A 13662-nucleotide genomic window follows, 5' to 3' on the forward strand; every position below is an offset into this window, starting at 1 on the left:
CTGGATAAAACAAAAACTGTGTCTGTGTCCCGATACATCTTCATTTATATATGTGATTGTAAATCAGTTACACAGGCGAACTAATATGTAACAATACACTGGTTATAGGATAACAAAGAGGCCTTTGTGGAGTTTGCAAACTGATTTATTCTGCTCTTTGTATAGCACATACTTTTTAGGTGTCTTTCTTTTAACCTTTTGTATTGATTAAAAGTTAACGATTTTTTTATTACAAAAATGTGTATTATTGTATCTTGAAAGTCCCTTTGGGCTGATTGGTTTATAAGGTTAATCTCCAGTTGAGAGGGGCTCTTTACAGTATAAGGTCTCATACACACAGGACATTTTTACAGCTGCTCCTAGGGGCTTCCGTTTTTTTTTTTACCCCCCTGCCTCTAATCTCCCCTGCATGTTAGCCTGTGTGTCCATGCACACGTAGACTTTTAGCAGTGTTTAGTGGCAGGAGAGTTTAAAGGCAGGTAAAATAAAAACTCTCTGCCAGTGCGTCGAGGAGCAGCAGAGTTTAGGCAGAAAAAATGCTCGACACTTGCAAACGCTTCTAAACGGGAGTCAAAGCTAGGTGCATTTAGCGAGTTATTCATTTTAATGGCCATAATAAATTATTCTGGCCAATTAAATTAACTAAGGCTCCATGCACACTGGGCTTAAAAAAAGTCTGTTCTTTTTGGAGTAAAAAACGTCCATATAGAGCATGTTTTGTACTAAGTTTAGGAGAGTTTTACTTTTTTTCTGCCATTGAGCTCCAATCAGAAACGCAAATGAGAAGGTTTTGTTTTCCTGCCTCTAAACGTTGTTCTCAAAAATATGCCTGTAAATGTCCTAATGTGTATGGACACAAAGGGTAACATCGAGTTGCTTCTACAGGCAGAACACAAAACTCCTGTAGAAGCAACGTTTTTTATTCCAGTCTGCATGGAGCCTAATGCACAATCGCTTGACGCCTGAAAACGCATCTAAATGCTTGTGAAAGCGCTAGACACTTTTACAAGCATTGCAGCCAAAGAAATCCATCCTGTGAACGTTTCCTAGGATGCGTAAAGTATGAAAGAGGCTAAACATCCATCTTTCATTGAATCAGAGGAAACATTGACATAGAATACCTGGCATTACATGCCACCGCTGCTGCAAAACCTCTTAAGAATCCCTTGTGTCAATCGGAGCCCCCTGCCGTGACAGCTGTTTAACCAAATCTTCACAGGCTGTAAATAAGCTGCAGCTTTGTCCAGCTCTGTTTGCATTCCCTTGAATTGTCTCTCTATCCCAGGACAGCAAAATCTGTTCACAAAAAAATTCTTGCCTGTAGGATATGGGAAAAAAAGGACTGCAGATTTTGGCATGCAAAAGATTTAACCCTCTGCACACTTTTGCATGTTACATGTTCCTGTCCCACTTTCTCCTCTCTCCAAACTTTTTTTTTTTTCTTTTTTAACACAAACTTTCCTCCCTCCTCCACCACCTCCCCACCCCTCTCTCCCCCTTTTCATGATCCCAGTGAAAGTAGGCAGATCCTGCAGCTTCCTTGGTTTCTGATTCGCTGTCCCATCCTGGGACTGACAGTTCTTACATCTGCCTAAAAAGGTTTTTCACTCTCTATTCGGTCGACAAGGGGGCATCACTTCTCAAGACGACCCCAGACCAGAGAAGAGGGGCAGGAGAGAGAAGGAAGAGGGTGCAGGAGGAGCTGGGGGTTTTAAAGGCACATTCTAGTTGAGCTCCCCAGAAAGCACAGTCGCCCCCTCACCCCCATCCCCCCCCAAAATAAGTACAATCTAATGGCTTTATAGAAATTGTAATTGCTGCAAGGGTTTTTTGCCCTTTATTTTTGCAACTTATTTTCATTCCAAGATTTGAATTAAGGACCCCTGAATCTTAAAGAATTGCCCCCCCACAGCAGAGGAGGTAATGAGCATGGATACACATACAAGGTGGAAACGGAGAAGTTGGAGGAGAGACTTGTCCCTTCTTGTAGCTCTAAGCTTTATATGTTCACAGTGCCATGCAGGTAAGGAGCCTATCAAAAAGAAAACTTCCAGCTGCTTTCTGAATTTGCTTTAAGTGCCGACTGCATTTGCCAAGCCTCAAATCTGAGCAGCCAAGTGATTCTAGCTGTGCAGAAGTTTTTAGCAGTTTATGTTCCCATGGGTCTCATTTGATAGGAGGCCCATGTAAGGGCATAGCATTTAATACAGCCTTGTCTTCTCTGCTGCATTCCCTTCAGCAGAACTTTCAACATCTTTCCCCTCTTCACCTCTTCATTTCTTTATACCCTGCTCCGTGAACATTTTCTGACATGTAATTTTAGATTGTCCTGCAGCCAGTTTACAAAGTTTAAACTTTTTTTTTTTTTTTTTTTGCTTTTATTACTTCTCTTATGAAACTAGTATATTGCTCCACCTATAGGCCAATTCTGGAATAACCCTGGGAAGTTCTGCATAATGCTGATGTGTGCAGCTGTTTTAATTGCAGCGCATTATTCCTGCCCTGCTTAGTTTATAGGTTTTTAGATCACAGGGAAAGAGAAGCTTGTTTTTTTTTTTTTGCATATGTTTAATAATATTGTGTTTGTTTTATATATGGCAGATTTTTTTTGTCCTCTGTTGCTATATTTGTCACTTCTACAACATCTGTATCTACTTCTGCTAAGTAACAAATGTATTACAGGTTAGAAAATAAAAAGCGTTGTTGCCTTTACTGATGAGGCAATGTTTGGAATGCAAAGTGCAGTAAGTGAAAACAGCTAATCTGAAAACATTTATTATTCTGATTGTGCTGCGCTAACAGAAGGTAACAACTTGGGTACTGCTGAGTGCAGAATGCCATTGCTGTGTTAAACATGTTCATATAAATGGTTTGGATGCCACCTGCAGCATTGATTGGGTGGGTTTAATGCACAATACAATGTATAGTAATGCAGTCTGCACAGGGAGGGAGAGGACCTGGACCATCTTAGGTAGTAAGGGAGACGCTAGTATTTCAAGGGATGCAGAGACAAAAATGTGTCACAATTTTTCATAATTGTTTAATATCCAATGTTTTTTCCTCAGTATTTTAGCTATTTGCCAGTACATACTCTGCAACATATCTGTTATTTCTGCATGTTGAATATATATATAATTATTTTGTTAATTTAAATGGCAATACTTGATCCATAAGTTACTTTGTTGCAGAAGAACAGATGTTTCCTCTCCCTATCCAACAATAGTCAGCAAGACCATTATGACTTCTCTATACTTGGAGAAGGGATAGATCCTCTGTAAGATTATTTTTGACTGCGCCCCCAATCATTCATTTTTCACTTCCTGTTCCAAAGACAAGACAGGAAATAGGTAAAATCCTCCGAAAGTGAGGACATTTATTTTTTTGTCTGTTTCCAGCAGGACAAAGGTGACCATTTGGAAGATTTCTCTCACTTCCTGTTCTGGAAATAGCTGTAACATTTGGATTTCCCATAAATTTCTGTTACTGTGACACTGGTTAAAAGGACATGCAAAGATTGTGAATAAAAACCAGACAGAGGTTTAACTTCCCCACTCTTTCCAGATAAAAAGTTTTGGCTTTTTTTTCTGTAACTGATCTATTTTAAAGTGATATGACATTTTAGAATAAAAACAAGTATTTAATCATTTCAGTTGGGTTAGTATAAAGCAAATAATTATTGCAAAGTGCCATAACCCAAAGGGAACCCCAGCTGGGTACACTTACTATTCAGCTTGGCTGACCTATCTTGGCTGCTGACACAGATGCTGTTGGCTACTAGTCTCCTAGTCCAGAATTTAACTCCCCCTCCCGCATAGATTAAATTTGGAAAACCATATTATGAGCCTATTCAAGTTACATTTTTAAACTGAAGCCCTAATGGGGGGGTGATCCTGGCCCCCAAAACACGTTGGCTGTTTTTAGTGTAAACCAATAAATTAATTTGGACTTTTATCATTTGGTTTGGCACTCCTTGCATTGGTAGCCCTGTCTGTGAGAAGCCTCACTTAAGCCAGGGAGCTCCTAAGACTACTTTTGTATGAATTTAAATCAGGAGTTGGCCGATTTAGATATTCTCAACTATTTAATGCATAATGACATAAGAACTTCTCTAGGTATAAATGTGGTATGGGTGACTATTTAGGTCATTTATAGAGGTGGTAATGGAAGTCAACAGTAAAACTGTTAGACAATTCAATCAGAGAGTTCTAAAATTATACGTGTGTTTATTTTGCTACTGTAAATGCCCATTTCAATAACCTGACCTCTTATTATAAGATAATAAGATAAGATAATAAGATAGCTTTTTTACTTTTCAATAAGATAGAAAGAAAATGTAAAAATAATGCAAAAGAAAATGTTTGATGTATGTATTTTATAGTACTCCTTCCAGCACTCCTTCCAGCAGCCCATGGGAGGGTTATTACTGAAAAGGATGCCTTGGTACCATATGACCACTAGTTGGTGAAAGCATCAACCAACCCTGTATTTGGGCCATGGTTTCTCTGTATTAAAGGTTCTATAAACCTGGAATCCTGGTTACATTTATGATCAGGGATTCCTCATTTCATGACCATATTTGCTTGTACAAATCCCTCACATCTGTACAGAGCCTGGGATGAGTCAGACTATAATAAAGCTAAGTGCATCCAACCTTTCCCTGTTATCAGCCATTTTAGGCTTACAGAGGCTCAACAGAGTCTGCCTGTTGTAAAGTCCCAATGCAGGTGGATTCCCAGACAGGAAGCCTGTGTGTATGAAAATCTCCCCTCAGGACCACAACTTTCTCTCAATTATCATCAGCTCTAGTAAACCATTTACATCTGGAAAAGTTTTTTAATATGGTTTTTAATTCAAATGAAGCAGTGGTTTAGGGTTATCAATCCTTTAAATCCCACAAAGCAGGGGAATAACTGCTGAATATGAGAAATTTCTGCAGATATAATGTGTAAAATTATTCCTTTTTTACCCCAAAAGAATTTTCCAATCTCTCTCCTGGTGGCATCAGATTTCAAAGAGCCGTGACCTCTCCATGGAGTCTGCTGGTGGAGGAGATGGCTGTGCCTGCGGCAAGGCATACTCGGCTCTACTCTGGATCACCTTCCCCAGGAATGTCATTATAGCTAATCTCCTGTGTGTAACCTTGTAGCAATATGGAGGCCACTTTATTTTATGCTATAGTCATCTCACATCTTTATTGCCACTGTATTTCTAATATCTCCTTATTTATCTTTGTGGATCTGACATATTCCCTATCATGCCCCCAACATAGCCACACACTATTATTATGTGTTTATATAGCTCTGACATATTCTGCAGTGCTATACAGAGAGCACTGAACCATTCACATTTGTCACTGCACAATAGGAGTTTCCCCACTATAGTCACACACTATTATATATTCGTTTAGCACCAATGTACTCAGCAGTGGTGTTTAGCGAACAAGAGAGCACACACACCAGAGTGTAGATTTGTCATCTAACCTACCTGCTTGATTTGGATTGTGGGAGGAAATGGGAGCACTCAGAACAGCTACAGCTGTAGTTCGAATCAGTCAACGTTTCCCAGGAATCCACTGCCTGACCAGTCAAAACCTTTAAGGGCCCTTTCACACTGGCGGACGAACGGACCGTTTTTTACAAGTCCGTTTACGGACTTGTAATGCATCCCTATGGGATTGTGGATGTTAGCGGATGATGCATCCGCTAACGTCCGCAAACATCCGCGTCCGCAAAGATCCGCTTTTTCGGACGGAAGAAAACCCTATTTTTCTTCCGTCTGGCGGAACGGATCGGATGAATACGGACACACGGTCCGTATTCATCCGATTCCCCATAGGGGAGAGTGGAGGAAAGACAGGGCGGTCTCTGCACAGTGTGCGGGGACCGCCCTGTCCGCCGACAGCTCAGCAGGGATTTACGGATGATCCCCGCTGAGCCGACGGACACACACGGGGCGGATCAATACGGATCCGCTCCGTGTGAAAGAGCCCTATCTCGGTAGCTTGTCTTAAAGTATCAGCAAATCTTATAGTTCTCAACATTTTTCTTTATATGACTGATTTCCTTTCCTTAGTCAACTTTCTGTTGTGTGTCATATTTTTTTTTGTGCATGAAAGAGGCAGTCCTTACGTCCCACTCCATGACATCATTCTAGCTGATGAAACAAGGAACTTGGCCAAAGATGTGCACAAGTTTTATTGCATATGCCACTTGGAAGCCAGCCTACAGCAAGATGATTAGTATATTCCTAAACAATAAGGAATGTATATTAGCTCTTTGTTGGATAAGATTCCCTCAATTCATGAAGAGCTGCTAGAAGATTGAGCTTCTTGTGGTTTGCATGTAGTCGACATCCAACTGGAGTTTTTGGTTTTTAGTTAGTTGTGAGTTTCTTGGTTGTAGGCCACATAGTTTATTGTTGAACTCCAGAAAGAAAGACTTGTCACCACCCAGACTTTATGGCCCTCCCCAGGGGTGCAGAAGACATTAGGTCATGGCAGCTGGCCGATCCTTCGGTTCCATAGTGTAATCGTCTTTGGCACCACCTTCTGGTAGAAATCATCTTTGTTTGGTAAATATTACACCAAAGCAACCGCTGAACCTTCCATATGTTTTTGGGAATTGGCAGGATGAGGTGCGTGCTGCTTTTGTGACGAAGGAAGACATGTGTGGCCAATTTAAAAGCGCCCATTTTTACTATACATCCTCCCCCCTTTCCCCTATACACCATATGTTTCCGATCACCGGCCTCAGTGTATGTGTCTATTAAGTGAATCCATTAAGAAGATTTCTCTTCCAGGGCTGTTCTCCTGCCAGCTTGTTTTATGTACTTTCTTGATCGTCTCCCTTTTATCATCTTTCAAATTCCCATCACATTTCCTGTTGTTTTAAGTTCACTTTGCGCTCTGTGATGTAATCGGCACAGAGATTGGTTCTTCATGGAAATGATTAGTACCATGATGGGCTTCAAAAGGTTGGAAAATAAGTCATAAATTTTACATTTAAAAAAACGATTTTCTTGCAAAAGCTTGTTTGATTTTATGAAAGATTGGCGCATTTTTTAAATAACTGATGAATATTGTGATACTACTAGTCAGCAGGAGAGAATGTTTTATAGGAAATTTATCGCTTGCTTGTGATATTACAATGGGTGTGATGCCGTACTTTTCCCGAATTGTGCTTAAAGGTTCCATCCACCCAAATGCAATATTTTAGTAATACGTGGATTTTGAAGAGTCAAAATCTTTCTTTTTACTGTGTATGCCTCAAATACTTGATATGTCTCCAATAGTGCGATCTCCCTGCCATAATACCCAACCTCTGTTCCTAACCCCCTGGGAGTTTTAGCTGTTTCTATCTTTAAAAATACAATAGGGGTGGTGGAAGCATTATGCTTCCTGGGTAGTCACCAAAGCAGGGCGTGAGTGAAAATCTACCCAGTGAACAAAAACCTTACTGAGGTTCTAACTCTTCCCCACTCTGTCCTAAACTAAAAGTCAAATGTTTTGGCTAGGGTGGGCTTTATAAATAAAAAAAGAACAACATAAACTGAAAGATCTTTTTGACATGCATTGTTTGTATGGTTTACTGGCTGGAAACAGAAATTCGCTTATTGAATTTGCACAGTAGATTTGTCTTTTGGAAACAACTAAAATGTTAAAATTGAAACCAAAACCTGAAAGTCTGAAAATGTAGCAAATAATGTCTTAGTTAAAATAGGTTAAGTTTCATGATTTGGTTTTGCATTGGTGTCTATCTTTTAGAAAGTGGAGAAATCCATTACAGCAGAGATCACTGCAGATTACAGGCTGCATCACGGACCCCCCACAACCTAAATGCTTATTTTTAGCTTTGGGTCCTTTTCTTCCTTTGAGTACCTGTCAGTTATGTCTGTGATGGGGACTTACTGATTAGTCACATCTGTGATGGGGGGGCCTTGAGTCATATCTGTTATGGGGAGACAGTGGAAGTTTGGTTTGAGCCTAAACTTCTTGTTGCCCATGAGCCACATTATGTTCAGCTGATGACATCACTAAGTGCAAAAAAGGAAAATGAGCAGACCTTTCACTACCTTTCTTGCTGTGGTGTTGACAGGGGGGAAAATATGTCACCCTCAAAAAAGATGCCCACTCACACCGGCATGGATCTTGCAAGATCATTGTAGGGAATGCCCTATTACATCATGGGGGCAGATTTTCTTAAAGTTAAACTTCGCTTCAAAATCTCTTTCTATTTGTACATCCCAGATTTATTTTACTAAAGGTTCAGATCATTTGGAAAGATACTCCATCATATTCGCATATGGTGTGTCTTAGCTGTAAGCCGCTTCAGGATTTTTAGGAATGTTCATATCTGGCAAGGACTTGTCACCCATGTAAGGTTCTGCCTAAGAGCAGACCGCCTCCTATGTGTGCTTCTTTGAAACTAATTTAATTATTTTCATAAGAAACTGGTTTCCCTGAGTTCAGAGCTGGACTTAAACAACTGCCACCCCTGTGCCCAATGATAGTGCCTCAGTGGCCACAAATGGCATTCTTATAGGAAATTGGGATGGCATTTGGGGGGCTTAGTCCTTGATGCTTGGGAGGCCGGATCCTTAGAAACAAGGTGTAACTAGTTTTTAGAAAGGCACCTGGAAATTGATTTCCTGCTTAATAAAGGGAGGGGCTAGGTTCCCTGTGAGGTCAGACCTTTAATTTTAGACACTTTTAAATGTCTTCTGATTTTACTTTAAATTCCAGTATCTGTCAGGAGTGCCTTTACCCTGTCAGATAAACTGGCAGTGTTACACTTAAGAATGGAGAGGGTCAGTGTGCTCACATGGTTTACACATCACACAGAAATATTGGTAGAAACGGGTGTCTATGGCCTGTTTAAAAGCTGCCAATGGGCAATTCGTATACACAATAAAGGAGAAAAAATACCCAGAATATAAAAATGTAAATTAGTGAAATTCATACTATGTGTGCTGAACTTTATACTGAAATTTTGCTCCAACTCAGAACTCCAATTAAATAAGACATTTGTTTTGATGCTATTTTGTTTGTGACAGATTTTGCAGGGAGAGACCAGTTTGTAATTCTACAAATTTCTTTAGCACTTTCAAACGATCAGAACTCCCTTTCATCATTCGCTTCCAAGGTGATCCTTTAGCTCAGAACAACGCTGTGCAATTAGGCAGAGGATAGTGTTTGTTGGATTTGTGCTGCTTGTCGACATTCACACCGGGATAATTTCTATAAGCCATTTTAGTATTGCAGACCTCTTTTCATTTATTACAGAGCACAGATGCATATTTCATGTGTGTATTTCTTAGTTAAGGCCGTGGAATTCACTCCGGTTGTCGCGCGTTGTTTTACGTCCTTTGAAGCTGGCTCGGCTGTGTTTTTGGAGGCTCTGAGTGTTGGAAGTACAGATTATATAGTTTTTCATTCAAGCTTCACATCTCCCATTCCATTTGATGTGGCTCAGTGCTGCAGTGTGCGGTCTGCTTTTGGAGCAGTATTGCCACTTGTATAGCTTCAATCGACTCTTGGTACTTTGTAGTTCACCCGGAAGTCTGCTTTTGTTGCATGAGATCTGCAGTTCTTTCCGCAAAAGATTCTGTTGGCTCTGTATAACCCATTATGATAAATAGTGGGATAGACCAATGTGTGGTGGGACTTGGGGTCAGTGGGAGTGAGAGGGCAGCTGGTACTATGTTTCCCTCCTGGCACCGACTTATCAAGAGCCCAGCATGTATGCCAGAAACATTTCTCTGCAGCTTTGTAAAAGGCAAGATTTATTTGTTGCTTCGTGCAGAGGTGTACCTTAAAGATCTCTGGGTAAAACAATAAAGGGGTCCTGTAATTTACTGCAGTAAACGGTAATTGGTCTACCAACAGTTTATCAGTTCAGCCAGGTATCCTGAAATGCAATACAGTTAAAGGTGAGTAATACAGTATAGTACAAGAGGGCGTTGTATAGGAGCAGAATTGTGTTTTTAGACCCATACTTTTAAATGGGAGTGTTTGAAAAAGGCACGTTCAAGTGCCCCCATTAAGGTCTGTGGGTCATAAACAAGCAATTGTGCACCAAAGAAGCTTATGTACTCATGTCAAGCCTCACGCAACAGATGACAAGTGACAAAATACTCAGGTTTTGCATTTTGGGAATCGTTCAACAAAATGCTCAGTTGTAAATAGCGCCTTGAAGTCGTTCTAAAGCCTAAACAATTTGTTTACCTTCATTCTTTCATTAAATGAAGGTAAAAAATGTTTAGGTAGTAGAATTTCCCCCCTCACCCCCTTTATACTTACCTGAGTTCTCAATCCAGCACTGTGCCCGGCTTCGTCTTCTCTCCTCTCTCCCTCTTCACACAGGGACTGACAGGCAGCAGAGGAAATTCTCAGTCAAATTCAGTGAGGAAGGAGCAAGAGCTGGTCCGAGCTGCGCTGTCTGGGTCTATAGCTGCAGGTAGTGCAGCTGGGGATCGAGCCTGCACGAGTGCCCCCATAGTAAATGGCTTGCTATTGGGGCACTCGCAAAAAGGAGGAGCCAGGAGCATTTACAGGGGGACCTGATAGGAGGCGGTTTGGGGCTGCTCTGTGCAATTCCATTGCACAGAGAAGGTAAGTATAACCCTGTTTGTTATTTTTTTTTTAAATTACTTTACAACCACTTTGAGGCTCATGTGTTTCTACCTACCCTAGTAACAAGTGTACATCCTGCCTACCTATTCCACGCATCTCTAGGCTCATCCCATTGCCCGTCATGCTGGGATGGATTCCTATAACACAGTCCTACCACACCCAGCCACAATATCATATGCAAAGAGGCCCTGTCACTACTTTTGCAATATATTTTTTTTTAGAAGAGAGACTTTTTGGTGCTCACAAGCAATGCTTAGTTTTATGATGGTCAAACTATCCAAATGTTGGCCAGTTCTTGATGAACTGGCTGAAATTCGCTCTGTGATCCTGTTGCCACCCTCCCAACCAAAATACTTCAACTGAAAAATCAAATTAGTCAGATGCAAAATTGTCAACCGAACAGTGGCTGAATCCAATCGGATGAAGCTGTTGTTTGGGTCTCCTAACAGACGATGGGTTGTGGTGGTCCTCAGTGTTTATTAATATGTATAGGGATAGGAAGTTATTTTTTGCAGTGGTTAACTGTTTGATTGGCCTAGTAATGTCATACAACCATTTGTGTCATTTTCAGGTGGTATCATCTATGTAATATCTGGGTGAACAAAAGATGAGAACTGTTGGTTAAGAGTAAGGATGAGTTCAAATTTGTTTGGATCATAATCAGAACCCACCAGTGCACGCCCGACAAGAAAATGTCATCTGTCCTTGGCCAGTCATATGTGGCCAAGGTATTCCCCACAGCTGCACATATAAAAGGGTTGTGTATATAGCAGGACTGTTGATAGAAATCACGGGGCCCCCGTACAGCCTACCTGACTGGGCCCCCCTCCGAAAATATCGAATTATATTTTTGCTAAAATGGAAGATGCTATGCTTTGCAGGCATGGTAGAAATTATACCCCGAGACCTTTTCAAGTGAATAGTGGCACAAAGGCAATATCTGCATCTGATCGCTCACAGTGTCCATTCTGGATGGTGTGTTCTCCCACGCTCACCATGTCACCACAAAATGTCATCTGTCCTTGGCCAATCATATGTGGCCAAGGTATTCCTTGCAGCTCCACATATACAAGGGTCCTCTATAAGTGTGGCTGCAGGGCAGGGAATACCTCCTTATGATTGGTCAAGTCCAGTGACTCCCTTTGTATACATGCAGCTGTGGGATATGCCTTTGCCAAGGACAGATGACCACTTCCTGGGTCATTCAGGTTGATTCAGACAGGGATACGAACACAGCTTAGTTTATCCCTAGTTAGGAAGACAGCCCTAAGCTTTATTTGAGTTTGTGATCTTAGAAAATATTATGAAAACAAGCTTTCCACTGCCTTCTGCCATGGTGGTCAACATGGTGGCTTTGTGGTTAGTATAGCTCCCAGCTGTCCTCAATTGTAAGGACTGGCACTTTTTTCTCCTCAGTTGTCCCTCTTTAGGGTTAGTAGGATGTTGAGGGGATACGAATGCCTTGTTCACACCTGTGTGTTTTACATGCACATTAGGTATGGTGCATTAAAAATTTTTGCTTCCTGCATCTTTGATGCACTTTTATCAAAACGCACATTACACGGAGTACATTTTGATTAAAGCATTTTGAGGAAAGCTCATCATTTTACATGCATGTTAAATACAGTGAACCTAAAGTGCACCATGCAGATGTGAACTGAGCCTAAGTGTACGTTTTTCTTGTACATAGACTAATGTGAATGGTTCAAACTTCTCTGTACAGCACTATATAATATATCAAAGCTCAGATATATATAAAGGTAATAGTATGTGACTATGGTGGTATATTAGAGTGTAAGCTCCTCTGGTGAGCTCCTCTGGTGCTCTGGAGACTTATGAATGGCTAAGTTATTCATTTATATAAAACCTTTACTGGCTGGATCACCAAGTGCAAAAAAGAAAAACAAAACGAATGCAGGCACCACATGTAAGGATTGCTAAGCTACACATTATATTATATTTTCGTTTTTTTGGGTTCAATACCACTTTAACTCATCCTGTAGGCTACAATAACCTTTGTGCATACACAGAGGGATTGTGTGCCATCATTGTATATCAGACATTCACAGCCTTTAGGCTATCATTTTAGGGCTCCCCTAAATCACTGTTGGTTTAGAGTTCTTCTTATGTTATGTGTCTGTTCAGCAGACCTCAGTTGTCTTTTGTGTACTTCTCTGAGCAGAAATCAGCAAATATTTACAGCTTGCCTCCACTGCACACCGCCCCTTTAATTACAGCCAGCTGCTGGGCAATCTCTTCTGTGGCGGGATTGGAAGGGGGGAATATTGACTGACCGGACCTTATCATTTTCTCAGTTAAACACAAAAACAGCTGTGAGGACTGACCATTACTCCAGACATCCAATTTTGCTCGCTGGGAGCCCTATAGCATTATTAGTGTAGAACGAATACATGGACTCATTGGACCCACAACAATGGCTTACTAGCAGAGTGAAGTAGAAAACTGGCTAAAAATTTCCAGCAGATCAAGGTCTCTGTTAGTTGGCTGCTGTTCAACTGCAGTATTTTTACTTCTTAAAGGAAATATGGAGACTGCCAAAAGTGACATCTCATTCTATATTTTTGTGAAAGCATAGAAGAACACATTTTGTGAAAGCATAGAGGCCTAGCACATTATCCTCGATACATGTTTTATTTAATAAAAATGGTAGTGGACATACTCACAAACCGGTACTTGTGTCATAGCATTATCATAAAACCATCCGCTTAAATCCATATGTGAAAATCCACAACGCATTCTCTAACGCGTTTCAAGTTTCCCTTCTTCTCCAGAGCCTTGTTTAGATGTATCTACTGTTGACAAGGTTCCCAACTGCGCCGTCCTCACTGGTCCCCGCTCTGTTCTGGGAGCCGTGTGTTTCCCAGAACACAACAGGGGGGGGGAGTGGCGTACTACCCGCAGGTCTCCGCAGAGTGTATTTCCGGAAATGGGTGCAAATTCCTTGGACAGGTATCTACACCCCCCTCCCCCTGAAAGGTGCCATATGTGACACCGGAGGGGGGAGGGTTCCG

General features: G+C 41.1%; 1 protein-coding gene across 2 annotated transcripts in view; it reads left to right on the top strand.

The window, feature by feature from the left end:
* Positions 1 to 1605: 1605 nt before the first annotated feature.
* COL5A1 (collagen type V alpha 1 chain) overlaps positions 1606 to 13662 on the top strand; it is a 255317-nt gene continuing 243260 nt past the window's right edge. The window contains exon 1 of one of the 2 annotated variants that reach the window (XM_040324092.1): positions 1606 to 2023. In XM_040324092.1, coding sequence (XP_040180026.1) covers positions 1924 to 2023 — 100 coding nt within the window. In that variant the 5' untranslated portion in view covers positions 1606 to 1923. The remainder of the gene's footprint in view (positions 2024 to 13662) is intronic. The other variant, XM_040324091.1, reaches the window with a different exon arrangement.

The sequence above is a fragment of the Rana temporaria genome, chromosome 9, assembly GCF_905171775.1.
Source record: "Rana temporaria chromosome 9, aRanTem1.1, whole genome shotgun sequence".
NCBI lineage: Eukaryota > Metazoa > Chordata > Amphibia > Anura > Ranidae > Rana > Rana temporaria.